The 27,519-nt window shown below is 45.5% G+C and overlaps 1 protein-coding gene across 4 annotated transcripts in view; it reads left to right on the forward strand.

Annotated features, from left to right (window-relative positions):
- Window positions 1-27,519, forward strand: part of MAPRE1 (microtubule associated protein RP/EB family member 1) — an 83,258-nt gene that overhangs the window by 28,212 nt on the left and 27,527 nt on the right. For 2 of the 4 annotated variants that reach the window (XM_082271665.1, XM_082271662.1), the window contains exon 2: window positions 27,339-27,464. In XM_082271665.1, coding sequence (XP_082127791.1) covers window positions 27,344-27,464 — 121 coding nt within the window. In that variant the 5' untranslated portion in view covers window positions 27,339-27,343. Of the gene's footprint in view, window positions 1-7,843; window positions 7,977-27,338; window positions 27,465-27,519 lie in introns of those variants that run through there. The other 2 variants (XM_082271664.1, XM_082271663.1) reach the window with 2 other exon arrangements.

Here is a 27,519-nt window from a genome sequence, read left to right on the forward strand (position 1 = left end):
ACTTTGCTACAATGTAAAGTAGTGAGTGTACAGCTTGTATAACAGTGTAAATTTGCTGTCCCCTCAAAATAACTCAACACACAGCCATTAATGTCTAAACCGCTGGCAACAAAAGTGAGTACACCCAGTGCTGTATCTTGGCCTAGGCCGACAAGGCCCAGGTCTAGGGTGGCACTTTTGAGGGGAGCAGCAAAAAAGCTGCACCCTGCACAATAAAAAAAAAAAAAAAACAGCCTAGGTCTAGGATGGAAAAGGATCTGGGGGTACTGGTAGACAACAGGCTTGGCAGTGGCATGCAATGCCAAGCCGCTGCAAGCAAAGCCAACAGAATACTGGGATGTATAAAAAAGGGGATTCACTCCAGAAATAAAGAGATTATTCTCCCGCTCTACAAGACTCTGGTCCGGCCACATCTGGAGTATTCTGTCCAGTTCTGGGCACCGGTCCTCAGGAAGGATGTGCTGGAACTGGAGAAAGTCCAGAGAAGGGCAACAAAAATAATTAGGGGAATGGAGGACATCAGCTATGAGGAAAGACTACAAGCACTGAACTTATTCTCTGTGGAGAAAAGACGATTGAGGGGGGATAGGATATCAATGTACAAATACTGTACTGGTGACCCGAGCATAAGGAACAAACTATTCAGAGAAAGGAGATACAATAAGACACGTGGCCACTCACTAAAACTAGAGGAAAGGCGGTTTAACCTTAAAGTGCGTAAGGGGTTCTTCACGGTAAGAGCGGTAAGGATGTGGAATTCTCTTCCACAAGCAGTCGTATCAGCAGGGAGCATTGATAGTTTCAAAAAACTAGTAGATGGGCACCTTAAAGACCACAGCATACAGGGGTATACAATGTACGGTTAAAAGCAAACACACATACACATCATAGGTTGAACTGGATGGACTGATGTCTTTTTTCAACCTTACTAACTATGTAACTAAGCCTACTCCCGGCTACCGCACGAAAAGTGTCCCCGCCGGCTTTCGCTACACTTTTAGTATAGTGCCAGTCTTATGGAGCGAAGTGGGCCAGAGGGCAGGGTCCAGGAGGCAAATCAGTCTGGCACCCCCATAAAGTGGTCCCACTGCTACCTGCCGGTATGATAATACCAGCGGGTGAGGACATTCGAACAGACCGCAGGCCGCCAACCACACTTAATACAACTGGCAGCCTAATGCTCAGCTTACCCTCCTCCGACCCCAGGTATGGCAGGCATCATGTCAATAATATAATTTCTTTAAACATCCTTGTCCATGAGCGAGCATATTGAGTTGCATCATATACAATTAAGACTTTTAATTGTATATGATAGCAATACAATTTTGGACCTGCTCACCTCATAGGTGCTAGCGCAATATGTCACTGGGTTAGTAAGATTACTCCAATCTTATGAGATATTTGGACTTATGTTTGCTGCCACTGATTATTTCACTTATTTGTATAATGTTTATGGACATCCTAGAAATATTCCTATAATTACAATCAGTGGCAGCAAACCCAAGTCCTAATATCTTAGGCTGCACTAATGGGCACTGATAGGCTGCACTGGTGGCCACTGATGGGGCTACACTGATATGCTGTACTGATGGGCAGTAATGAGGCTGAACTAATGGGAACTGATGGGCACTGATACACTGTGGTTGTGGTCTGTGGTTTACAGATGACAGAAGGGGTCATAAACAGGAAGGGGTGGGTCATATTTAAATTAGGGGGTGCACAAGTTTAGTCAGGCCTAGGGAGGCACAAAACCTAAATACACCACTGAGTACACCCCTAAGTGAAAATGTCAAAATTCGGCCCAATTTCCCATTTTTCTGCCCTGGTGTCATGTGACTCGTTAGTGTTACAAGGTCTTAGGTGTGAATGGGGAGCAGGTGTGTTAAATTTAGTGTTATCGCTCTCACTCTCTTATACTGGTCACTGGAAGTTCAACATGGCACCTCATGGCAAAGAACTCTCTGAGGATCGGAAAAAAAGAATTGTTGCTCTACATAAAGATGGCCTAGGATATAAGAAGTGTGCCAAGACCCTGAAACTGAGCTGCAGCACGGTGCCCAGGACCATACAGTGGTTTAACAGGACAGGTTCCACTCTGAACAGGCCTCGCCATGGTCGACCAAAGAAGTTGAGTGCACGTGCTCAGTGTCATATCCAGAGGTTGTCTTTGGGAAATAGACGTATGAGTGCTGCAAGCATTGCTGCAGAGGTTGAAGGGGTGTGGGGGGTCAGCCTGTCAGTGCTCAGACCATACGCCGCACACTGCATCAAATTAGTCTGCGTGGCTGTCATCCCAGAAAGAAGCCTCTTCTAAAGATGATGCACAAGAAAGCCTGCAAACAGTTTGCTGAAGACAAGCAGACTAAGGACATGGATTACTGGAACCATGTCCAGTGGTCTGATGACACCAAGATAAACTTATTTGGTTCAGATGGTGTCAAGCGTGTGTGGCGGCAACCAGGTAAGGAGTACAAAGACAAGTGTGCCTTGCCTACAGTCAAGCATGGTGGTGGGAGTGTCATGGTCTGGGGTTGCATGAGTGCTGCCGGCACTGGGGAACTACAATTCATTGAGGGAACCATGAATGCCAACATGTACTGTGACATACTGAAGCAGAGCATGATCCCCTCCCTTCAGAGACTGGGCCGCAGGGCAGTATTCCAACATGGTAATGACCCCAAACACCTCCAAGATGACCACTGCCTTGCTAAAGAAGCTGAGGGTAAAGGTGATGGACTGGCCAAGCATGTCTCCAGACCTAAACCCTATTGAGCATCTGTGGGGCATCCTCAAACGGAAGGTAGAGGAGCGCAAGGTCTCTAACATCCACCAGCTCTGTGATGTCATCATGGAGGAGTAGAAGAGGACTCCAGTGACAACCTGTGAAGCTCTAATGAACTCCATGCCCAAGAGGGTTAAGGCAGTGCTGGAAAATAATGGTGGCCACACAAAATATTGACACTTTGGGCCCAATTTGGACATTGTCACTTGGGGGTGTACTCACTTTTGTTGCCAGTGGTTTAGACATTAATGGCTGTGTGTTGAGTTATTTTGAGGGGACAGCAAATTTACACTGTTATACAAGCTGTACACTCACTACTTTACATTGTAGCAAAGTGTCATTTCTTCAGTGTTGTCACATGAAAAGGTATAATAAAATATTTACAAAATGTGAGGGGTGTACTAAAAATGGCATGTCCTCCATTCATACAGAGCTGTTCTCTGCTCACTCACAGCTGTCAAAAAAAAAAAAAACATTCCCCTACAGTAAATGTTTATCAACATTATTAGATAACTATAAACACAATGTTTTACAATGTATCATTTAGCTCTTTTTTGGCGCTTTTCCACTGCATGGAACCGCATGGTATAGGGTCGGAACGGTTCGGTACGGTATAGGTTTGCTTTTCCACTGCATGGAACCGAACGGTATGGTACGGCTCTGAAAAAACAGTACCTACTCGATTGTGGTTCCAAAAGGTACCAAACTGGTACCATATCCCACAATCCTTTGCATGTAGTCACTACTAGCCACTGATTGGTCAGAGAATCCCACCCACCCCGTTGTTATCCCACTCACTTAACTTTAGTACTACTTTAGTGGAAAAGCAAACCTATACCGTACCGAACCGTTCCGACACTATACCATGCGTACCAGCAGTGGAAAAGCAAACCGGGCCAAGCAGGGCCGAGTAGAGCCGAGCCGGTACGAGCCGGTACTTGCAGTGGAAAAGTGCCATTAGATGAGAGGAATGAACTTCCATCTGTAAGTGAGGACAGTTTAACCTCTTAAAGACCAAGCCTTTTTCTGACATTTGTGGTTTACAAGTTAAAATCAGTAGAAAATTACTTAGAACACCCAAACATTATATATATATATATAATTTTTTATTTTCAGAGACCCTAGAGAATAAAATGGTGATCGTTGCAATCTTTTATGTCACACTATATTTGCGCAGAAGTCTTTTAAACACAGTTTTTTGGGGAACTTTTAATGAATTTAAAAAAAAAAATAAACAGTAAAGTTAGCCCAATTGTTTTGTATAATGTAAAAGATGTTACGCCGAGATTTGTCAGAGAATTGTGATCTTTATTTCAAGCAAGAATCTAGAATAGTGCAGCTCTACTTCGTATGTGTGCGTGTAATATATATATATATATATATATATATATATATATTCTTTTTCTAATTCTTTATTTAAGAAAGGGCACATCACCGAACAAAGAGATGCAATACAGAGCATAGTAGGCGGGAAGAACATGGCATAAATCACATAGACATTACAAGGCATGAAATGATTGTATTCACAAAATCTCTATAAGCAAACTAATGCTGGCCATACTGTATACGAAAAATCGTTCAAACTCATTTTCGAAAAACGAACACTCGGCTGTGAAAGCAAACAATAGTGCCATCATGTAAGGATACATAAATTGTTCAATGGACATAAATAAATCAGTTTTTTGTTAGTTTTGTCACATATGCCGAGTGCAAACAGTTTGGACGAGACACACAATAACCGTTCAATATATTGTTCGTTCGGCAGAAAATTTCTAAACTTGTGCTTTGTTTTTTTGGCTCCAAAACGCCATTACCGATTTGTGCCCATTAACTGGCCGAAAAACGAACGAACTGTCCAAATGACTGAATTTAAGCAGATTTTTCATATAGTGTATGGCCAGAATAAGTTGCTACAAGATGATTACACCGATGCGCGCTGATGAGGCTGCACCGATGCGCGCTGATGAGGCTGCAGCGATGCGCGGTGATGAGGCTGCAGCGATGAGCGCTGAAGAGGCTGCAGCGATGAGCGCTGAAGAGGCTGCACCGATGCGCGCTGAAGAGGCTGCACCGATGCGCGCTGATGAGGCTGCACCGATGCGCGCTGAAGAGGCTGCACCGATGCGCGCTGAAGAGGCTGCACCGATGCGCGCTGATGAGGCTGCACCGATGCGCGCTGATGAGGCTGCACCGATGCGCGCTGATGAGGCTGCACCGATGAGCGCTGAAGAGGCTGCACCGATGCCCGCTGAAAAGGCTGCACCGATGCCCGCTGAAAAGGCTGCACCTATGCCCGCTGAAGAGGCTGCACCTATGCCCGCTGAAGAGGCTGCACCGATGCGCGCTGAAGAGGCTGCACCGATGCGCGCTGATGAGGCTGCACCGATGCGCGCTGATGAGGCTGCACCGATGCGCGCTGAAGAGGCTGCACCGATGCGCGCTGATGAGGCTGCACCGATGCGCGCTGAAGAGGCTGCACCGATGCGCGCTGAAGAGGCTTCACCGATGCGCGCTAAAGAGGCTGCACCGATGCGCGCTAAAGAGGCTGCACCGATGTGCACTAAAGAGGCTGCACCGATGCGCGCTGATGAGGCTGCACCGATGAGCGCTGAAGAGGCTGCACCGATGCCCGCTGAAAAGGCTGCACCGATGCCCGCTGAAAAGGCTGCACCTATGCCCGCTGAAGAGGCTGCACCGATGCGCGCTGAAGAGGCTGCACCGATGCGCGCTGATGAGGCTGCACCGATGCGCGCTGAAGAGGCTGCACCGATGCGCGCTGATGAGGCTGCACCGATGCGCGCTGAAGAGGCTGCACCGATGCGCGCTGAAGAGGCTTCACCGATGCGCGCTAAAGAGGCTGCACCGATGCGCGCTAAAGAGGCTGCACCGATGTGCACTAAAGAGGCTGCACCGATGCGCGCTGATGAGGCTGCACCGATGCGTGCTGATGAGGCTGCACCGATGCGCGCTGAAGAGGCTGCACCGATGCGCGCTGATGAGGCTGCACCAATGATTAGGGCCCTGATGATCTGCGTAACAACAGGTTCACCTTTGTACGATCACAGTCATTGCGTATGATTCGCACCACATTGCTATGCAGATCACATGCGATGTCTGTGTGATGCAAATTCAGCCATACACCACATTCAGACCAAAATGGTGCCGGACCCTTTTTGTGTTCCGCACTGGAATTGGTTTACATGGGTGTTCACACCTATGGGATCCAATTTCTGCACTATTTAACATTACCCACTGAGATCTGTGAACCGATCTGGGGGATTGTCATTAACTTTACATTGACACCCCCAGTGATTCGCAGATGTCAGTGCGAACCAGTGTGCGATGTGAACTGGTGTGCGATGCAGTGGGAACCGGCACTGAATCGCAGGATTTCCCGCATCGCACCAGTGTGAACTAGAACTAAATGTTCCCTGTCACAGGATAACTGGTAATCGACTTTCCTTTCCTCACACAGTTTCCATAACATTGAGATAAAAAAATTACATCTTCAAAAAACCTTCCATGCCTTTTACTAAATACCGTGACTGTCTACTTTCCAAAAAGGAGTCATGGGGGGGGGGGGGGGGGGTGTATTTGTACTGTCCTGGCATTTTAGGGTCTCAAGCAATGAGATTGGCCATCAGTACATCAGGATTGATCGATTTTCAGATATATACCATCGTTTGTGGACTGTATAACGTTCCAACAGATAAAATATTATACAATGTACACTGATTTGGGTTATTTTCACCAAAGAAAAGTGGCAGAATACACTTTGGCCTAAATTTATGAAGAAAGAATATTTGCAAAATTCTATAACCGAAACCAAGAAAAAAAAGTTTTTTTTTTAAAATGTTTTGCTTTTTTTATTTATTTATTTTTTCTATAAAAAAATAGACCCAGTGGTTAAATGTTTTGCTTTTTTTTTTTTTTTCTATAAAAAAAATAAACCCAGTGGTGATTAAATACCACCAAAAGAAAGCTCTATTTTTGTGAAAACAATGATATAAATTTAGTTTGAGTTCAGTGTTGCATGGCCGCGAAATTGCCATTTAAATTCGTGCAATGCTAAATAGCAAAAAAATGTTCTGCTCATGAAGGGGGTAAAACCTTCTGGCAGTGAAGTGGTTAATAAATATAACAACATCATAACATTTTAGTAATAAAAATACTACTTAAATATAATAAAAAATGTCATTTGATTGTTTTTAGTAATAATATTTATAATAAAACAATAATACTTTTAATAATAAAACAACCTAAAGATACTATTATTTATTAATAATACTTAAAAAAAATACAAGTATTAAATTAAAATATAATTAAATAATGCTGTTAACAATGTTTTGCCATTAAAAAAAATTATATTTATTTTATATAATAATATAATATTTATATTTTTTTATTATTTCGTTAATTTAGGTATAATTACTAATGCTACTTTTAATGTTAATAATAATATTAATGCTACATAAATATAATTAAAAGAATTCTTATATCATTGGTATTAATAACAAATATTAACAATAAAAATTGTATTCATAATAATAATATGAATAATACTTTATCAAATAATAATACTTCAACGAGCAATAATAAATGATAAAATATTGTAACTATACTAATATTTTAAATTATAAATATGTCTATATATAGGTTATATACCCCCAATGTGTGTGTCTATATATACATTGGACTCTGCGGCTCCCCTGGCGGCGGACTGCGACTACTACAGCGCTGCAGTATGAGAGGGAACAGGCGTGGCTCTGCAGTGCCCGGCTCCCCGCCCACCAGCGGCTCATTGCGGTAGTGTCTGCATGTTAACCGTCACATCCATCTCCCCGCACACGACTGAGGAACACCTTTCCTGTTTACAACCTGTCCTCAGTCTGCGTAGTTCTCTAAGGCGCCCTCCATTTTACTGTAGACAGACTGGTCACGGGAAGCCGGGCGTTTCGCCTCACGTAAAATGGCGCCGCAGAAGGAGACCACTGGGAAAGGGCGAGGTTGGGTCACGTGGTCGCTGGGCAGGGTCCTGGGTTCGGGCAGATAAAGCGTCACCTAGCAACAAGCGCGAGGCGTGAATGATTCATGAGCTGACGTCACGGCGCACGGCACGTTCTTCTTCAGGCGCGTGACATCAGCACGGGTGAGGCCGGCTAGAGCAAGGCGTAGAAGGTAACGGCCGGAGCGGGTGAGGAGCGGGAACCGGGCCGGGGGAGGGTATGGGAGCGGGTTACCTGTACTGTGCTGTGTATGTGGGGGGACGCGGATTACTGGGGACCTCTCCCTCCCGCCTCATGCGGAGTCTTCCCTCATTATACCTCATAGGCTCCTCATACCGGCTGTACTATGGGGGCCCCGCCAGTCATTCACTGATCATCCCCTCCCCCCATATATACATCAATATTCACCCAGCACCTCCATCAATATTCACCCAGCACATCCCCCATCAGTTTTCACTTCACTCCTCCCCCTCTCTCTGTGCCCATCAATTGTCATCACCCCCCCCCCTCTGTGCCCATCAATTGTCATCACCCCCCCCTCTGTGCCCATCAATTGTCATCACCCCCCCCTCTGTGCCCATCAATTGTCGTCACCCCCCCCCCCTCTGTGCCCATCAATTGTCGTCATCACCCCCCCTCTCTGTGCCCATCAATTGTCATCACCCCCCCCCTCTCTGTGCCCATCAATTGTCATCACCCCCCCTCTCTGTGCCCATCAATTGTCATCACCCCCCCTCTCTGTGCCCATCAATTGTCATCACCCCCCCCTCTCTGTGCCCATGAATTGTCATCACCCCCCTCTCTGTGCCCATCAATTGTCATCACCCGCCCCTCTCTGTGCCCATCAATTGTCATCACCCCCCCCCTCTGTGCCCATCAATTGTCGTCACCCCCCCCCCCTCTGTGCCCATCAATTGTCGTCATCACCCCCCCTCTCTGTGCCCATCAATTGTCATCACCCCCCCCCTCTCTGTGCCCATCAATTGTCATCACCCCCCCTCTCTGTGCCCATCAATTGTCATCACCCCCCCTCTCTGTGCCCATCAATTGTCATCACCCCCCCTCTCTGTGCCCATGAATTGTCATCACCCCCCCTCTCTGTGCCCATGAATTGTCATCACCCCCCTCTCTGTGCCCATCAATTGTTGTCACCCCCCCTCTCTGTGCCCATCAATTGTCGTCACCCCCCCCTCTCTGTGCCCATCAATTGTCGTCACCCCCCCCTCTCTGTGCCCATCAATTGTCATCACCCCCCCTTGTCACAAATCCCCCCCCATGCCCATCAATTGTTGGCACCCCAAACCTCCCCCCCTGCCTATCAATCGTCACCCCCCCCTGTGCCCATCAATTGTCGTCACCCCCCCCCTAGTCACAAACCACCACCCCCATGCCCATCAATTGTTGTCACCCCAACCCCCCTCTCTGTGCCCATCAATTGTCGTCACCCCCCAATCTCTGTGCCCATCAATTGTCGTCACCCCCCTTGTCACAAACCCCCAACCCCCCCCCCCCCCGTGCCCATCAATTGTCGTCACCCCCCCCTGTCACACCCCACCATGCCCATCAATCATCACACCCCCTCCCCCATGTCCATCAATTGTCATCGCACCCACGTGCCCATCAATTGCCACCCACCATGCGCCCATCAATTGTCGTTAGGCCTCTGCCACGGTACCCATCAATTGTCATCACCACCCCCTACCCCCCCTGCACATCAGCCCTCCAATACCCACCCCTCCGCTTCCTACCCAGTTGGTCATTGTATATGTTGCTCCATATTGGAATGTTTTCATCTCCTTACCCCTCACTGCCAATATTTTTATATTTTGGTTCATCTGATATCCGGTGTTCCTGGGGAGGGCGCTCCTCTACAGCATTATACACAGGAAAGTACCTGGCGCTGTTCCCTAGACTCTGGGGGTTGTCTTTAGTATTGGCACCCTAGCAGGTCTCCCCTCAGTACCGCTATTTCAGTTTGGAGGTGATGATGACGGTTGATGTGACATTCTTCTCTCTGACTTCACCAGAATTCCAATAAAACCTGGAAGCGGATTTCTTCCTATGCACAGCTGCCCCGGATTTTGCTCTCTCCAGTTTTAGTGAATCTCCTCCACAATGTAACTTTAGATTTGTTACCCACAACATTGTATCTGTTTGACTTTTACTTGTAGACATTGCTGAAGTTCCCCTCCCAGTCCAAATGTTGTTTTATTTATTTATTTATTTTTGTTTTTTTATGGAATAGTTCATCATCTGTTAGACCGCATTCACACTGAAGCGGCACGACTTTGGGGGGGCGACCTGTGAAGTCACGTGCAGTGCGACTTGCACGGAATTCACAGAATGAATGTCTATGCAGGTCGCCCTGAAGTAGTACAGGACCCTTTTTCTAAGTCGGAGCGACTTGTGTCGCAGAACGGCTCCCGTGCCACACAACGGACCACGACTTGTCAGGCTGACAAGTCGAATTAGTGTGAATGGAGACTTAGACTTTTATTGTTGTCTGCGCCTGCTTTGAGGAGATGACCTCCAAACAGGAAGTGGGTGGAACGAACATCGGGGACAGGAAGTAAGATCGCAGTATTCCATATAGCAAGATAAACGTATAATAAGCATTAGCCCCTTCACACAGCCATCCAATGGGGTCTGCCTGTCAGTGTTTCTGGCAGACCTGATCAGAAGTTCCATGCATTCCAATGGACCAGCCGGTGTAAATGGATTTGTGTCCGTTTACACCTGCCTACCCCCTGGTCTGTTCAGGCTGCATTCACATGTCAGCGTATGATCGCGGGCAGAACCGACGCGGTTCCGCCCCGCGATTCGGAGATTTATTGCAAATCGCGGGACGCCTAGCGTTGCCCGTTGATTTGCAATAGCCCCCCAAACGCCGAGCGATGTTGCCGCGATTTACGCCCGCCGAATCGCGGCAACATCGCGCAAACAAAATCGCGGGACGCAATACGCTCCAAAAAAGTACAAGAGCTTCTTTGGAGCGTATTGCGTGCCGCGATTTTGTTTGCGCGATGTTGCCGCGATTCGGCGGGCGTAAATCGCGGCAACATCGCTCGGCATTTGGGGGGCTATTACAAATCAACGGGCAACGCTACGCGTCCCGCGATTTGCAATAAATCTCTGAATCGCTGGCGGAACCGCGGCGGTTCTGCCCGCGATCATACGCTGACATGTGAATGCAGCCTCAGGCCTGTTAAAATAAAATGGAGGACGACAATGGAGTCTGTTAAAGCGGTAGTATCCCCTGAGTACAAAAAACCCCTGCAAGACAATGGCGTTAATGTGCTAGTATGCATCGCATACTAGCACATTATGAAATACTTGCCTTAGAACGAAGCCCCGACACGATCACCCGGGCACTGCTAAGGGAGCTGTCATGTTCCCTCTGCGTCTCTTCTGGATTCGGTGACTCCGGCGCTGTGAGTGGCCGGAGCTGCGATGACGCGGGAGTTCACTTTACGGAAAGGAGCTCTGTAGACCTTCAGAGTGAATGCGCCGCTGGTGTCAGGATTAGGAGATATTAATTTTACCTACAGGTAAGCCTTATTATAGGTCTTATTATAGGCTTACCTGTAGGTAAGTTAAAAAGCGGAGTATACTACCGCTTTCTTCTTTTTACCTTCTTTGACCTACAGTTAAGCCTATGATAAGGCTTAATAAACAAGCAAAAAATTGGGGGAGCAAACCCTGAACATGTATATCTAAAGCCGGTGCAGCTATGGACCAAGCAACATGTATATTAAAAAAGAATAGCGCACACATGCAAAAGAAATGAGTATCAAATGTGGAGACAATCCATAAATAAAAATGGCGGTTTAGTCCCACCATACCCCATTATCAGTGGGTTACACTATCCATAGAAAAGGGGTGAATCCAGCCTCTCTAACCCTTGGAGACAACATTCCTTGCTGGGATGGATGTGCTAATGCACTACAAAGGACTCCTCCTGTATCTACTTGATGGTGGACTCTGATAGAGTACAGGTGTGTGTGGGGGGGTGGGGTGCTCAACCTCATAAGTCTGGTCAGACCGAATACATAATAAACAAGCAAAAAGTTGGGGGAGCAAACCCTGAACATGTATATCTAAAGCCGGTGCAGCTATGGACCAAGCGACATGTATAAGGCTTATCTGTAGGTAAAATGAATAGGTCCTAAACCTGCACAGTTTAGGAGATATTCACCCTGCATGCAGCCGCTGACGTCAGCAGTGCATGCGCTCTGAAATGTCCACCATATTGTGCCAGAACATCAGAGCGTCTTGCTGGAACTAAGTGATTCCACACACATGCGTGGGAATGACGTCATCGCCGCCCAGGCCACTCACAGCACCGGAGCTCGCGAACCCGGAAGAAACACCCGGGGAACATGTTGGCACCCTCAGTGGTGTTCGTTCTAAGGTAAGTATTTTGTAATGTGCTATGCATACTAGCACATTATGCCATTCTGGCATTTTTTTTGTTGGGGTATATAACCGCTTTAACACCCGGCTGCCTAAAGAGTTGAGCGGCGTCTGTCTGTGTCTGGTCTGCCTAAACTGAGCGGACAAAGAACTGTCATTGGCCCGATCAGCAGACCAATCAGAAGGGGACCCATTTGAAAGGACCCTTTGAATGACCAGCCATCTTTGTTGGTTGGATTTAAAATCCTGCACTGAAAAAAGATACAATCAATGACTGCAGTGCTCCCTTTTCTTTATGAATGAATAGGTTGCTATTATTATTACAGGTATTTGTATAGCGTCGTCCATTTACGCAGCGCTTTACATATATATTGTATACATCCGTCCCCGCCCTCAGTAGCTTACAAGCCAAGGTCCCTCTCCTCCATGCTAGGGCCAATTTAGAGCAGAGCCAATTAACCTACCAGCATGTCTTTTGGAGTGTGGAAGGGAACCAGAATACCCGGAATTGTTGGATTATTTATTTTCTTTCTTTAAGTGATTGATCCCTCACTTGATCCCAGATTAAAGTTGATATTCTGTTGGTGAGGATTCTCTGTGTCGTCTTCTGTGGATGGCTAGGAAGGGAACCCTTTTGAAGGGCAGGCAGTAACCTGTATAGGATCCAATAAACCTTTGTCATTTTATAACCCTGCCTAAGATTCAAGCACATACTGGGGGGGGGGGGGGGGGTTGTAGGAAGGCTTGTGTAGGTGGAGGAACGTGTCCCTGTCATGGCATCAGCAGTTCAGGTAGCTTCTTGTGCGTTTATCTCCCTTACCTGCCGCATGGATGCACACTTTTTTTTTTTTTTTTTTTCACTGTACCACTCTTGGCATACAAATTAATGAAGTTAAGGAGCATGTTGTACCCTTCCTCCCTATTTTGCCCTTAGGTCCCTTTGACACGGGCTTTCCGATCTGGCCCGCCTGCCAGTTTTTCAGGCAGCCCTATGGGGCAGTGGAGATATCTCCACTGACATCCGCTGCTATCCGATCCTGTCTGTATGGAAACCCTATTTTTCCATCCGTCTGGAGCAGGGGTCCTCAAACTACGGCCCTCCAGCTGTTTCAGAACTACACATCCCATGAGGCATTGTAAAACTCTGACATCCACAGACATGACTAGGCATGATGGGAATTGTAGTTCCTGAACCACTGGATGGCCATAGTTTGAAGACCCCTGGTCTGGAGGATCTAATTGGCTAAAAAGGGACAGGCGGTCCATTTTCATCCGATCTCCCATAGAGGAGAGCGGGGATCTGACAGCTCCATATCTACAAAGTAAGCGACGATGGAGCTGTCATCCGGCTGCTCAGCGGGTTTGGTGAATTGATCTCCGGTGAGCAAAACGGTGTCCGTCGGGGCACACCGCCCGTGTGAAAGGGGCCTCTTAACTTGAAAAAGTTGTGGCATAATAAAATCATACCCAGTCTTTACAGCACATAGACCACTTCCAAAAACAGGTAAGGGCCCCCTTTTGAATGGCCGCTAGGATATTTTTCTTAGCCCATGTTCACATTGCTCTAATTTGACAGGTCATATCGGAGCCAATTGTTGGCAATCGCAATGTGCGAATTGGTACGACGCCGACTTTGCAGCACCGCACCGGTTTCCAGAAGTAGTCTCTGTACTACTTTTGGCGACTCCAGGGGGCATTTCAATAGACATCTGTGCATGGACCTGCACAGATGTCTGTGAAATCGCCCGCAAAGTTGGACTAAAATGCTGGCTTGAAATCATGCGAGTTCAGCTGTACCTGTGCTCCTGCAGCACAGGTTTTTTTTATCTTGATGCATTAAGGTAAAAAAAAAAAAAAAAAAACATTGAGGCTTTAGGACCACTTTGGGCTCTTTCACACGGGCGTTCCGTATGTCCGTTTTTCATCCCATCCGTTTGCGGATGAAAAACGGACATAATGTATCTCTATGTAAATACGGATGTCATCGGATGATCATCCTCTGACATCCGTTTTTTGTCAGTTCAGTTTTTTTGAACGGAGGAGAACCCTATTTTTTCTTCCTTTCAAAAAACAGAACTGAAGCAAAAATGGATGTCAGTGGTGTCATCCGCAGACATCCGTATTTACATAGACATGCATTATGTCAGTTTTTCATCCGCAAACGGATGGGATGAAAAACGGACATACGGACCGGATGACACAAGTGTCATCCATGTCCGTTACAAAAAAAAAAGGACCTGATCGGGCAAAAAAAAAAAAGGAACGCCTGTGTGAAAGAGCCCTTTAAGTCCCGGTTCACACTTATGCGATGCAGGAAACCTGTGAATTCACTGCGTGTTCCTGAATCGCATTCAACTCACAGGCAGTTCACATTGCCATATGCTCATTTTGCGGGGTGTCCATACAAAGGTAACGACACTCCCTAGATCAATTCGAATGTCACAGTGCAAACTGTCAGTTTGGACAGGAATTGGATCGCGTAGGAGTGAACCACCATGCTATCCGACTCTGGTGCGGACCCAAAAAAGGGTCCTGTGCGTGTTCTGCCTGAATCTGATGTGAATTCAGCCATACAATCTGTATGGCTCAATTCGCATCACACAGACATCGCATGTGATTTTCAGAGCAGTGCGCTCCGAATCGCATACGATGTCTGCCATCGCTATAGTGTCAACCGGCACTAAGCCAGCCATAGATGGATCGAATCTCGGTTGGTTCAGCAAATACTGACTGATTTGATTTCTTCTATAGACAGGCTGATTAATGAAGTTAATCCATTGATCGACTTCAGTACAACCAGCCTGTCGGCTTTTTTTTGTATGTGATTTACTGCCGGTGGCTATAGCTGCCAGCAGTAATCATTGTATTGTGCCGGAAGGGAGGGACTTCTCACCAGCAGAACACAATAGCGTTGAGGAGTCCCCCTATCAGCACTGACTGTGTTAATGGGGAAATTGAGTGAAAGAAAATTGCATAATTTGTGGCTTGCCTAGTTCTGCATTGTTAAAAATGTAAGAGAGCTGCACTGAACGCACAGCCGTTGAGTGCGGAGTTGCAGTGATCCCAGCGAATCGCACTATTTCCTTTTTTTTTTTTCTTTTTCCAGAGCTTTAGTAAAATATCACGAGTGACCGTTCTATGTGCTGCGACGTTGCAAAGCAGTATTTTATTTATGAAGTGACCAATTAGAAAGCAAGGCAATTTGCTTTTTCTATGCAATGGGGCTGCAACAGGAAACCGTTGCCAGTGCAGCCCCATCTCATCTGGTGTGAATGGGCCTCTAAAGCGGTATTAAAGCCAACAATTTTACTTTCTCCTTTAAAGAGGTTGTAAACTCAGTTCAATTATTATTTTTTTATTTTTTTTTTTTACAAGCTGAAAGAGAAACACATAATGAGCTAGTATGCATCGCATACTAGCTCATTATGAAATACCTTAGAACGAGCCCCCGCCGTGCCGTCCACTCACCTGTATGACGGGCGACATGTCCAGTCGCCTGTCTTCCGGGATCACGGCATCTGGCCATCTGATTGGCCGGAGCCGCGGTGACGCCACTCCCGCGCGGGAGCCGACAGTCACGGCACGGGGCTCTGAAGAAATGGCACCAGCGGCCGTTCCTTCAGAGCGCATGCGCCAGTGATGTCACTGGCTGCATGTAAGGTAAATATCTCCTAAACGGTACATGTTTAGGAGATATTTACAGTACCTATAGGTAAGCCTTATCATAGGATCACCTATAAGTAAAAGTGTCAGAGGAGGGTTTACTTCCTCCTCAAGCGGTTAATATGTATTGCTACTTCGTACCTTTAAAAAATGTTCTGAACCTGAACCCTTAACGAGAGATGTCACTTGCACATGTTCATGCCTGTGCCATGATTGCAGAGGGCACCGTGCTGCGTTGGTGACTCCAGTGCCCATGCACAGGAGTGACGTCAGGGCGGCCTAGCCATTCAAGCAGCCAGGGAGGAGAACCGGGTGAAGATGGGAGCAGTGACAGCGCTGGAGAGCTTCCCTTCACAGGTAGGTCTGTCATAATGGGGGTGATTTACTAAAACTGGAGAGTTGCCGGATCTGGTGAAGCTGTGCACGGCAGCCAATCGGCTTCTAATTTCAGCTTGTTCAATTAAAGCAGGGTTCCAATCATTTTTGTTTTTATTAAGTCATTAGCTACAAAAAGTGTAGCTGCTGATATTTAATAAACACACACTCACCTCTCCCAGGAACCAGTGATGTGGCAGCCTGAAACCTCAGTTCTCTCGCTTCTTCTGCTCGAGTTGCCTAGATGGCCCAAGCGGAAGTGGGTACCTGTCAAACCTCTCTCACACCCCCCCCCCCCCCCCCCCATGGACCTGTGACGTGTCCCAGAAGATGGAAGGAAGGGGGAAAGGAGAACTTCTGCTCGAGTTGCCTAGATGGCCCAAGCGGGAGTGGGTACCTGACCTGTCAAGGCTTACCTATGGGCAGTGCTGTATCCTGGCCTAGGCCAACAAGGCCTAGGGCGGCACTTTGCAGGGGGGCAGCAAAAAAATATTTCATTATTTGTATAATGACTATGGATTTCCTATTTATTATACAAATAAGTGAAATAATCCTATAATTACAATTAGTGGCAGCAAGCACAAGTCCAAATATCTTAAAAGAGTAATCTTACTAAACCCATGACATAAGGCTGTACTAATGGGCACTGATGGGGCTGCACTGGTGGCCACTGATGAGGCCACACTGATATGCTGAACTGACGGGCAGTAAAGAGGCGGCACTGATGAGGCTGAACGTATGGGAACTGATGAAGCTATGCTGATGGGCACTGATAGACTGTGTTTATGGTCTGTGGTTTACAGATGACAGGGTTGGTCATAAACAGGAAGGGGTAGGTCATATTTAAATTAGGGGTGCACAAGTTTAGTCAGGCCTAGGGCAGCACAAAACCTAAATACACCACTGCCTATGGGTGCTATAAATATCTCCTAAACATGCACCGTTTAGAAGATATTTACAGTGCATGCAACCGATGACGTCATTGGCGCATGCGCTCTGAAGGAACGGGCACCCGTGCCGTTCCTTCAGAGCCCCGTGCCATGAACAGCACAGGAGTGATGTAATCGTGCCTCCGGCCAATCAGATGGCTGGAGGATGCGATCCAGGAAGCAGGACGGCCGAACATGTTGCTGAGCGGGCGGCACTGGGAGGGCTTAGTTTTTAGGTAAGTACTTTATAATGAGCTAGTATGCAATGCATACTAGCTCATTATGCCTTTGTCTTTACAGGTTTTTTTTTTTTACATTTTTTTTTTTTTTTCAGAGGGATTACTTCCTCTTTAAGCTTTGACAATAAAACCTGGAGAAGCTGATTGGTTTCTATTCAGAGTAGTCAAATTTAGTAAATCAATTTTGTTAATATGCGTTGCACATTATGGCATTGACCACCTTGGGCCCAATAATAAGCACATATTTGCAGGAAAAAAGTGGATTTAATTGTTTGCAGAGCATTCTGACTTGAATTGATGAACCGCAGGTGCGGTGCCCGACTCTTCCTGCAGCCCCTCCTGTGCTGAGGTACACACTCCTCCCCTCTAGCTTTCTAACAAATGGTTCACACTAGCCTGCAGTGTGCGGGCTGGAGGCGGGTGCAGGAATTAAGGGCCATACACACTATAAGATTTTCTGAAGACTTTTTCCTTCAGATTTACCTTTTCTATGTAGTGCAAGGGCCTGCCAGATTGCATACAAAGTGAAAGTGTTTAGGTTTGACCTCATATTATATGGTTTTGGTAAATCTAAAGGATAAAGTCTTCAGAAAATCTTATAGTGTGTATGGCCCATTATACCTGTTCCCACAGCCAAATTGCGCTGCTCTTACGAGATGCGTGGGGCTCAGCCCTCAGCACATTTGTGGGTGCGGGAATCACAGGGAAATCGCATGGTAATGAAGACCATGCAGTTTCCCTGCGGCTGCATTTTTTAAAAAGGCTTGTGCACCTTTCTCCTGCGGGAAACGGCACGGCCCGCACTAGAGTGAACCGAGTCAAACAGTGACAATGGACTACAGGTGCAGTGGCAGATGGCTCCTGTAGTTCTTTCATTCACAGATCTCCATAAATGACATGGCTGTGCTAGCAGGGCTCTGCTTGGCACCATGTTACACTTTATATACGGTTGTAGCATGGTCTTAAAAGCGGAGTCATTGTTTAAAGCTGATTGTTTTGTGTCCTTGGGGACACCATGAAAGTGGTTTGTTGGGGTGAGGGGATGGTCTTGTTTACAGATCGTCTGCAATTCAAATTGGTTCTCATGGAAACCATTGTAAATTTTGTGCTGAGTGTGCTTTATGGAACAGGCTGCAATACCCTGCAGCAACCAACCTTTATGTAACCTCGCTTTCAGACATTGTTAGGACAGTAGCAGGTTGAGGAATTTGTTCAGTTGAGGGATTGTAAATAGGATGCACACAGATTCCAGAAATGATTTGGCCAACGGCGCCTGAAGTGGAACTTAAGTCAGAAAGTGAAGTCCTGCTGGATCATTTCAGGTAAGTATAGCGATGAACAACATTAACCACTTACCTACTAAGCCTATTTTTGACATTTGGTGTTTACAAGCTAAAATCAGTTGTTTTTGCTAGAAAACTACTTAGAACCCCCAAACATTATATATTTTTTTTTAGCAGAGACCCTAGAGAATAAAATGGAGATTATTGTAATATTTTTTATCACACCGTATTTGCGCAGCGGTCTTCCAAACGCAACTTTTTTGAATTAAAAAATAAGAATCCAGTAAAGTTAGCCCAGTTTTTTTCCATAATGTGAAAGATAATGTTACGCCGAGTAAATAGATACCCAACATGTCATGCTTCAAAATTGCGCACGCTCACGGAATGGCGACGAACTTTGGTACTTAAAAATCCCCATAGGCGACACTTTAAAAATTTCTACAGGTTGCCATCTTAGAGTTACAGAGGAGGTCTAGGGCTCAAATTATTGCTCTCGCTCTAACGATCGCAGCGATACCTCACATGTGTGGTTTGAACACCGTTTACATATGTGGGCGGGGTTTCTGTATGCGTTCGCTTCTGCGCGCAAGCTAACGGGGACAGGGCGCTTTAATTTTTTTTTTTTTTTTTACTATTTAATTATTTTTTATTTTTACACCGTTTAAAAAAAAAAAAAAAAATTGATCATTTTTATTTCTAATACAAGGAGTGTAAACATTCCTTGTATTAGAAATAGGCACAACAGGACCTCTTTTTTGTGAGATCTGGGGTCAAAAAGTCCTCAGATCTCACAAGTACACTAATAAAGTTGGAAAGGGGGAAAAAAAAAGGGACCTTTAAGTCGGGACGTTTGCCGTCGCTCCGGTCCTCCAAGACAATAGTCGAGTGAGGGCAAGCTTGCCCTCACTCGACATCCTGTCTGTGAGGATCCGGGACCCGATCGTTTTCCCTGCTGCCGGCGGGTCCGGTAAGCGGGGAAAAGGACCGGGACGCGGCGGGAGGGGCACCAATTCCGCCATCCCGGAGGGTGATCTCGCGGCGAATCCGCCGCTGGGACCACCCTTATCGGAAAGCCCATCGCCTGCAGTTTAAAAAAATACCAGGGTTATGGCAGCTATCTGCTGCCATAACACCAGTATTTAGCTTTAAACTCAGGACGTATATGTACTATGGGCCGGTATTGAGGTGGTTAAAAATAGGTGCCTATACTTGTGTACAGTCCAGTAATAGTCTCACCCTGCTCTGCACATGCTCAGTAGTAGGCCTGCACGATATTTGGAAAAAAAAAATATTGCGATATTTTTTTTTTTTTTTTTTCAACCATATATATTGCGATATTGAGAGACCCGTCAATCCAGGCTAAAGTCAACAATTACCTTTACAGGGTTAATGTTACTGTAGGGATTGTGCGCACTGCAGCCTTGTACCAGATACATTACAGATGTTACTGTAGGGTAGGGAACTAGTGCAGCCTTCTGATTTGTACAAGGGACACCTGGGACAGCCAGGGTTAATGTTACTGTAGGGATGGGATGAGTTTTGCAGGAGCCCTTCTTCTGATTGTGTATATATAGTACGTCCGGGACAGCCAGGGTTAATGTTACTGACACTGTAGGGAAGGATGCTGGGAATGGATGGAAATCATGAAGTATTGCAGCAGGGCATGCAGGCAGCAGCACAGCCTTCTGATTGTAATTGCAGATACAGGGCAGGCCAGGGTTAATAACGGTATACTGATACTCTCTCAGTGACAGTCAGTGTGGAATTATTCACAGCCTCACTCTTGGGAGTCGGGACTCACAGTGGTGGTAGAAGAACACAGCCGCATACAGTCTCACAGACTCACTCGACTTCCGTGCACTGCAGCCCACACGTTCAGTCTCCACGCTGCAGCTAGTTTTCTCAATGGCACAGCGAACCAATCACGCCTTGAGTAGCGGCACAGCGAACCAATCAGGTGTGCAGGCACACGTGATTGGTTAGCTGTGCCGCTGCTCACCGCTGAAGTGACGGATGTAATCACTGTGAGTCGTCCTCCTCCCCCCCGCCGAGTCCCGACTTCTCCCTGCCTATTATAAATATCGTGTCTTCGGCGATATGAATATCGCCCACGCCCGCAGAACGATAGTCGATCTATCGACTATCATTCAGCCCTACTCAGTAGTTCTCTATTTTTAGGCACCATGCTTGGTTTGTAGAGGCCGATCTGCTGACAGCCTTAAAGTGCAAGTCCACCCTAAAACTAAAATCCCTGCATCTATAGACATCCACAATCACTAACCGATCTAGCCCTGTAAAGAAGAAATCAGTATACTTCCCTTTTTTTGAAGCCGTTCCGATCCGGTCTCCAGCGGTGGAAGCTCTGCAGAGGACACGGCCGACAAAGGATGTAAAATGAATGGGAAGTGACGTCACCCAAAGACTTACTATGGGGCTTCTGTTGTGTCCTCTGCACCCGCCTCCACTGCAAAGCCTCGGCTGACAGCTCAGCGTGGGATTGAGTCGGCTTCAAAAAAAGGTAAAGGCCCGTACACATAAGAAAATCTGTAGGGAAAATTCGTCCGACGACCGATCTGCTGATTTTCGGATTGTTAGTATGGTGCTTTCGACAGCCGACTCCGACTTTTCAGCTGACAAAATCCTGGTGTGCAGGCTATATAATTTTTGTCGTCCGTAATACAACGTCCGATTTTCGTCTCATTAGTACAGATTTCCACGGGAAAAAAAATCTTAAGAGCAAGACTAGGCATGCTCAGAGAGGAAAGAACACATACAAAGCAATCCAACACATGACATCACTTCTGAAGTAGAATTCTGTCATACAGGAAAATTCGTATGAAAATAACCTCTTCACTTTCCACATCAGACTAGCATGCCACAAAAAACGGACGACAGATCGTTCGATAATCTGATCGTGTGTACGGGGCTTTTAGTGTACTGATTTCTTCTTTACAGGGCTAGATAGGTTAGTGTTAGATCCTGGATGTCTGTAGATGCAGGGATTTTAGTGTTAAGGGGGACTTCTACTTTAAGGCTGAAATCACACCTGGGTGTTTTTGAATCGCTGCCATTCTGCCTGCAATTTTGAAATGCTGTACTAAAATGGCAAATCGCAGAACACTAATTTAGGATGACATTCATTTTATTGGCACCTAAAAACGCGGTGCGGTTCTGGGGTGATTGTCGTGCGATAAATCACGCTGCAATCTTGGCAAACTGTATTGCGCAACGCTTGTCGCCCAAAAGAAGCTCCTGATCCTTGTTTTCCTAAAAAAAAAAAAAAAAAAAAAAAAAAAAGTTTTTTGCGCAATGAGAATTAGGCCGAGTGACAATTGCAGCGTAACTGCACCGCGTGTTTAGGTGCTATTACAATGGACATCTGAAATTCCCATTGTGCGATTTGTTATTTTAGCAGAGTGTTTTGAAATCATGGGCAGAATTGTGGCGATTCTGCCAGCGCTTCAAAACGCCCCGGTGTGAATTCAGCCTAAAGCGGAATTGAAGGAGTTGTGAAAGTCTCAAAGTTTTTCACCTTAATGCATAAGGTGAAAAACCTTCGGTGCTGCAGCTCCCCTTTATAATTACCTGAACCCGATCGTTCAGCGATGGGCTCCAGCCACTGTCTCGGGTCTTCATTTGGATAGATTGATAGCAGTAGGAGCTATTGATCCCCGCTGCTGTCAATCAAATGCAGTGACCCGTGAGCGGGGGGGGTGGGGGGTCTGGCAGAGCTCAGTTCCTCTGTCAGTGTCAATAGACGCAGCAGCGGGACTTGTGAGTGGTGCGCCCGCATGGGTGCCCCCAGGGTAAGGAAGAGGAACCAGGAATGCCAATGGGGAACTGAAGAAGAGGTTCGGGGTTCCCATATGCAAAATACTTGCACAGAGCAGGTAAGTATAACAGGTTTGTTATTTTGAAGAAGAAAAAAAAAAAAAAAAAAACCTTTACAATTCCTTTAGCCCCGGTTCACACTTATGCGTGTGCCGGGTTCGCATGTAATGTCGGAGCGCACTGCTCCTTCATTACATGCGATCGGCTGTGCGGTGCGAGTTTAGCCATACACTTTGTATGGCTAAATTCGCACCGCACCCGCAGCAAACACGCACAGGACCCTTTTTTGCAGCCGCATCAGGATCGGATCGCACAGCGGTTCACACTTGTGCGATCCGATCCTGTGCGAATTGCAAGATTGCACTGCGATATGCGATCAAACTGGGGGTGTCGTTAAGATTACATTGACACCCCCAGCGTATCGCATATGGCAGTGTGAACTGCCGGGGGTGCGTGTGCGATGCGGGAACATGCTGCGAATTCGCAGCCTTCCCACATCGCATAAGTGTGAACCGGACCTTAAACCCTCTTATCCTTGAGGGCCAGTTCACACCACATGCAGTCCAGTGCGGTGGTTTTTAATACAGGAAAAAAAATAATGCATGGATAGTAGTAGAGCTGCATGATTAATCGTTAAAAGAAGAAAAAAAAAATCGTTTTCAATTCATTACCCCCTCCACGATCCTCGATTCTTAGAGACATTCTCTGCTCACTCACAGCTGTCAAAAAAAAAAAGAGCCCCAGCAAATGTTTATCAACATTAAGACTGCTAGATAACTATAAACACAATGTTTTACAATGTATCATTTCCTTTTAGATCAAAGGAATGAACTTCCATCTGTAAGTGAGGGCAGTTTAACCTCTTAAAGACCAAGCCTTTTTCTGACATTTGTTGCTTACAAGTTAAAATCAGTACTTTTTGCTAAAAAATTACTTAGAACCGCCAAACATTACATATATGTGTGTGTGTGTGTGTGTATGTATGTGTATATATATATATATATATATATATATATATATATATATATATATAATGTATGTATGTTTGGGGGTTTAAGTAATAATTTTCTAGCAAAAAATACTGAGATATATATTTTAGCAGAGATACTGGAGAATAAAATGGCGATTGTTGCAATCTTTTATGTCACACTGTGTTTGTGCAGAAGTCTTTCAAACGCAGTTTTTTGGGAAAAACATTTTAATGAATTAAAAACTAAACCGTAAAGTTAGCCCTTTTTTTTTTTATATAAAGTAAAAGATGTTACGCCGCAAATCATGATAGAATTGTGATCTTTATTCTAAGCCAAAAAAAAAATCGTGATTCTCATTTTGTCCAGAATCATTATGCTCTAGATAGTAGTAGGTTATATGGTTTCCAGTGGCATAGTTCACACTAGTGTGGTCAGTTCTAGGAAAAATTTTATTTTTTCCCCTGGACTGTACTGCTATGTGGAAAAATGCATAAAAAAGTTACCAGAATGCACTGGAAAGCATCAAAAAACGCACTGGACCCCAGTAAAGGAAAAAAGCATCTGGAATGTAAGCGCACCAGAACACGTTAAAAACACACATGCAGAAACTTATCCGGAATGGATCTGGAGTGTGTTTTTGTGGTGTGAACCAGCTGTTAAGTAAGCTGCTTCTGTTTGATCTGCAACTGCTATGCTGCTGCACTTGTGATCAGTTATGACACCAGCCATTTATTGGGTTGACATTTCGGTTGGGAGCACAACCAATGGCATTTCGGCATTCCAGGAATGTAACTTTTTTTAAACTAAACTCATCAGTTTAAACTGAGTTTACCCAAAAGGAGAAGCTCCACTTGTTTGCCCCCTGCTGCTGCCACATTTGGCACCTTTCAGGGGAAGGGGGGAAGCCGGATACCTGTCAAAAACCAGGTACCCGCTCTCCCATCTCTGTAAGATTTACAATCGTGTGGCAATCTAAACATTTCCGGTCCCTCCTCCACCCTCCCAGGGGAAAACTGCATGTGATTTAGACTGGAATCGCACTGAATTCTTGCTAAAACTGCATAGAAAGACGTGCGATTTAATTTGAGGCCAATCCTTTTATATGGGCTCAAAACGCACGCAAAGGTATCGGCAAGTACTCGCTGGCAAAAAAAAGTTAATCGCTGCAACCCTACTTGCGGCACTGTCATTAAAGCGGAATTTACCCATAACTTGATAAAAAAAAAATAATGTTCTTTAGCAAGGGCATACATTCCATGTTAATAAATATACTACCAAAATGAGTGTGTGCTGGAAATTGCCTCCAGCATTGCTCCGCTTTCTTCTTGCTGGAGGCCGCCATTTTGCAGAAGCCCAGAGCCCCTGAGCAGAAATAAATCATAAAGTGGAACTAAACCTATCAATTTACCATAAGTTTCAAAAAAGTTGCATTCCTGGAAAGCCGGGATTGCGAACTGTCACATTGGCTGGTTTCCTCAACTGTCATCAAATGGCTGGTGTCCTAAATGATCTAAGTGCAGCACCATGGCATTTGCAGATCAGAAGCAGCGCCCTTGGCTGTAAAGGATAGGAGGGTTTAATTCCTTTTAGCCCTAGAAGGTTTTACCCCCTTAATGACCAGGCCATTTTTTGTGATTTGGCACTGCGTTGCTTTAACTTAAATTGCGCGGCCGTGTGACCCTGTACCCAAATGTATTTTTTTTCCTACAAATAGTTTTCTTTTGGTGGTATTTGATCACCTCTGCGATTTTTTTTTTTTTTTTTTTTTTTTTTTTTTTTTTTTTTTTTTTTTTTTTTTTTTTTTTTTTTTTCACTGTAAACAAAAAAAAGAGCGTCAACTTTGAAAACGCACCAATATTTTCTAATTTCTGCTATAAAACATTCCCAATAAAAAAATACATTTTTATCAGTTTAGGTTAAGTTGTATTCTGCTACATATTTTTGGTCAAAAAAAAAAATCGCAAAAGGCATATAATTGTTTGCGCAAAAGTTATCGCGTCTACAAACTAGGGGAAAGATTTCTCTTTTTTATTTTACTAGTAATGACGGTGATCCGCAATTTTTTTTTTTTTTTTTCTCTCTCCTCCCTTGCAGGTTTGCAACGGACAGATTGAACACATAACTGACACTTTTGGGGGGACCAGTGACATTACTACAGTAACCACTGCTAAAATATGCACTGTTACTGTAATAATGACACTGACAGGGAAGGGGTTAACACTGGGGGTGATCAAAGGGTTAAATGTGTTCCCTAGATGTGCTTTCTAACTGTTTGGGGATGGATTGAACAGAGGCAGAGGGAGATAAGTGTTTCAGCTTAGCTCAATCACACGATCTTTCCCTGCCCCTCTGACAGGAGAGCTGTCTTGCATTGTTTACATACCAGACGGCTCTCCTGTCAATATTGTGGGAGGCCGGCGGCAGTCGGGCCCGCTCCTTTTGGGGTCTGCCTCCCGCTGTGATTAGACAATGCCGCGCCGCCAAAACCACGTGCACATAGTCGGGTAGATCTACATGATGATGCGCAGCGGAGCCGCCCTGCTGCTGTCTGCATGGGATGGTTGGCAAGCGGTTAAGGCTGTCAGCAGATCGGCTGCTACAAACTCAGCAGTGCCTAAAAAGGAGAGTAACTGAGCATGTGCAGAGCAGGGTGAGACAGAGTATTACTGGATCTTACCACTTAAGCCCCGGAAGATTTTACCCCCTTCCTGACCAGGGGGTATTTTGCGATTCGGCACTGCGTGACTTTAACAGACAATTGCGCGGTTGTGCGACGCTGTACCTAAACGAATTTGACGTCTTTTTTTCCCCACAAACAGAGCTTTCTTTTGGTGGTATTTGATCACCTGTGCCTTTTTTTTTTTTTTTTTTTTTTTTTTTTTTTTTTGCACTATAAACAAAAAAAGAGCGACAATTTTGCAAAAATAACAATAATTTTCACGTTTTTTTATATGAAATTCCCCCCAAAAAAAGTCAAAATTACATTTTTTAACATTTTCGGCCAATTTATTTTATGCTACCTATGTTTGGTAAAAAAAAAAAAAATCGCAAAAAGCGTATTTTGATTGGTTTGCGCAAAAGTTATCGCGTTTACTAACAAAGGGAAAGATTTTTGTCCTTTTTTTTTTTTTTTTTTGCGGGACTGCGACATTGGGGCGGACAGATCGGACCCTTGACTGACACTTTTGGGATTACCAGTGACATTACTACAGTAATCAGTGCTATAAATATGCACTGTTACTGTAAAATGACACTGGTAGTGAAGGGGTTAACTTTTTTTGAGAGGGAGGGGCTGTGTGTGTCCCTAGGGGCGTGATTCTAACTGTGATTGGCTGTGGCTTGAGCTGTAAGAACAGTGATCAACGGTCCTACATAGTAGCACCGTATGATCACCATTCATACACAGGGGAGAATGACAGGCGGCTTGTTTACATCAGCCGCCTGCCTTTCTCCCGCTGTCACGGATGATCGTGAGTGCCCGGACGCGCGGGGGGGGTCTGTGAGCGCGCCTCCACAGGCTAGTGACGTACCGGTCGGCAAGAGGTTAAACAGTATAGACTCTTATTTTTTAAAGTTATACAGCTATACCTGCAAAAGGGGCCGGCCTGAAGTCATCTAGCAGGACTTAATTTTCTGACTTAAATTCCACTTTAATAGAATCTGTTCCAATTTTGGCAGAAAACCCTTTACCAAGAACAATAATTCCTGCCAGCACCTAATATTTGTACGTGTCTGTGCAGGCAACAATGATGCAACAGTCTGCCATCGCAGTAACATTGAAGGAGTAATGTGGGGCCCGTCTGTAAAAGCTGGTTTTCATTAGATCTTTGTGTTTTTTTATTTCAGACGAAATGGCTGTTAATGTTTATTCCACATCAGTGACAAGTGACAATCTGAGTCGTCATGATATGCTGGCATGGATCAACGAATCTCTTGCACTCAACCTGACCAAGATAGAGCAACTCTGTTCAGGTAACGTGAAAGCATCCTACTACTAGGATAAACCATAAAAAAAAATTTCTAAGGA

The sequence above is a fragment of the Pelophylax lessonae genome (genome assembly GCF_965119305.1).
Source record: "Pelophylax lessonae genome assembly, chromosome: 11".
In the NCBI taxonomy this organism is placed as follows: Eukaryota; Metazoa; Chordata; class Amphibia; order Anura; family Ranidae; genus Pelophylax; species Pelophylax lessonae.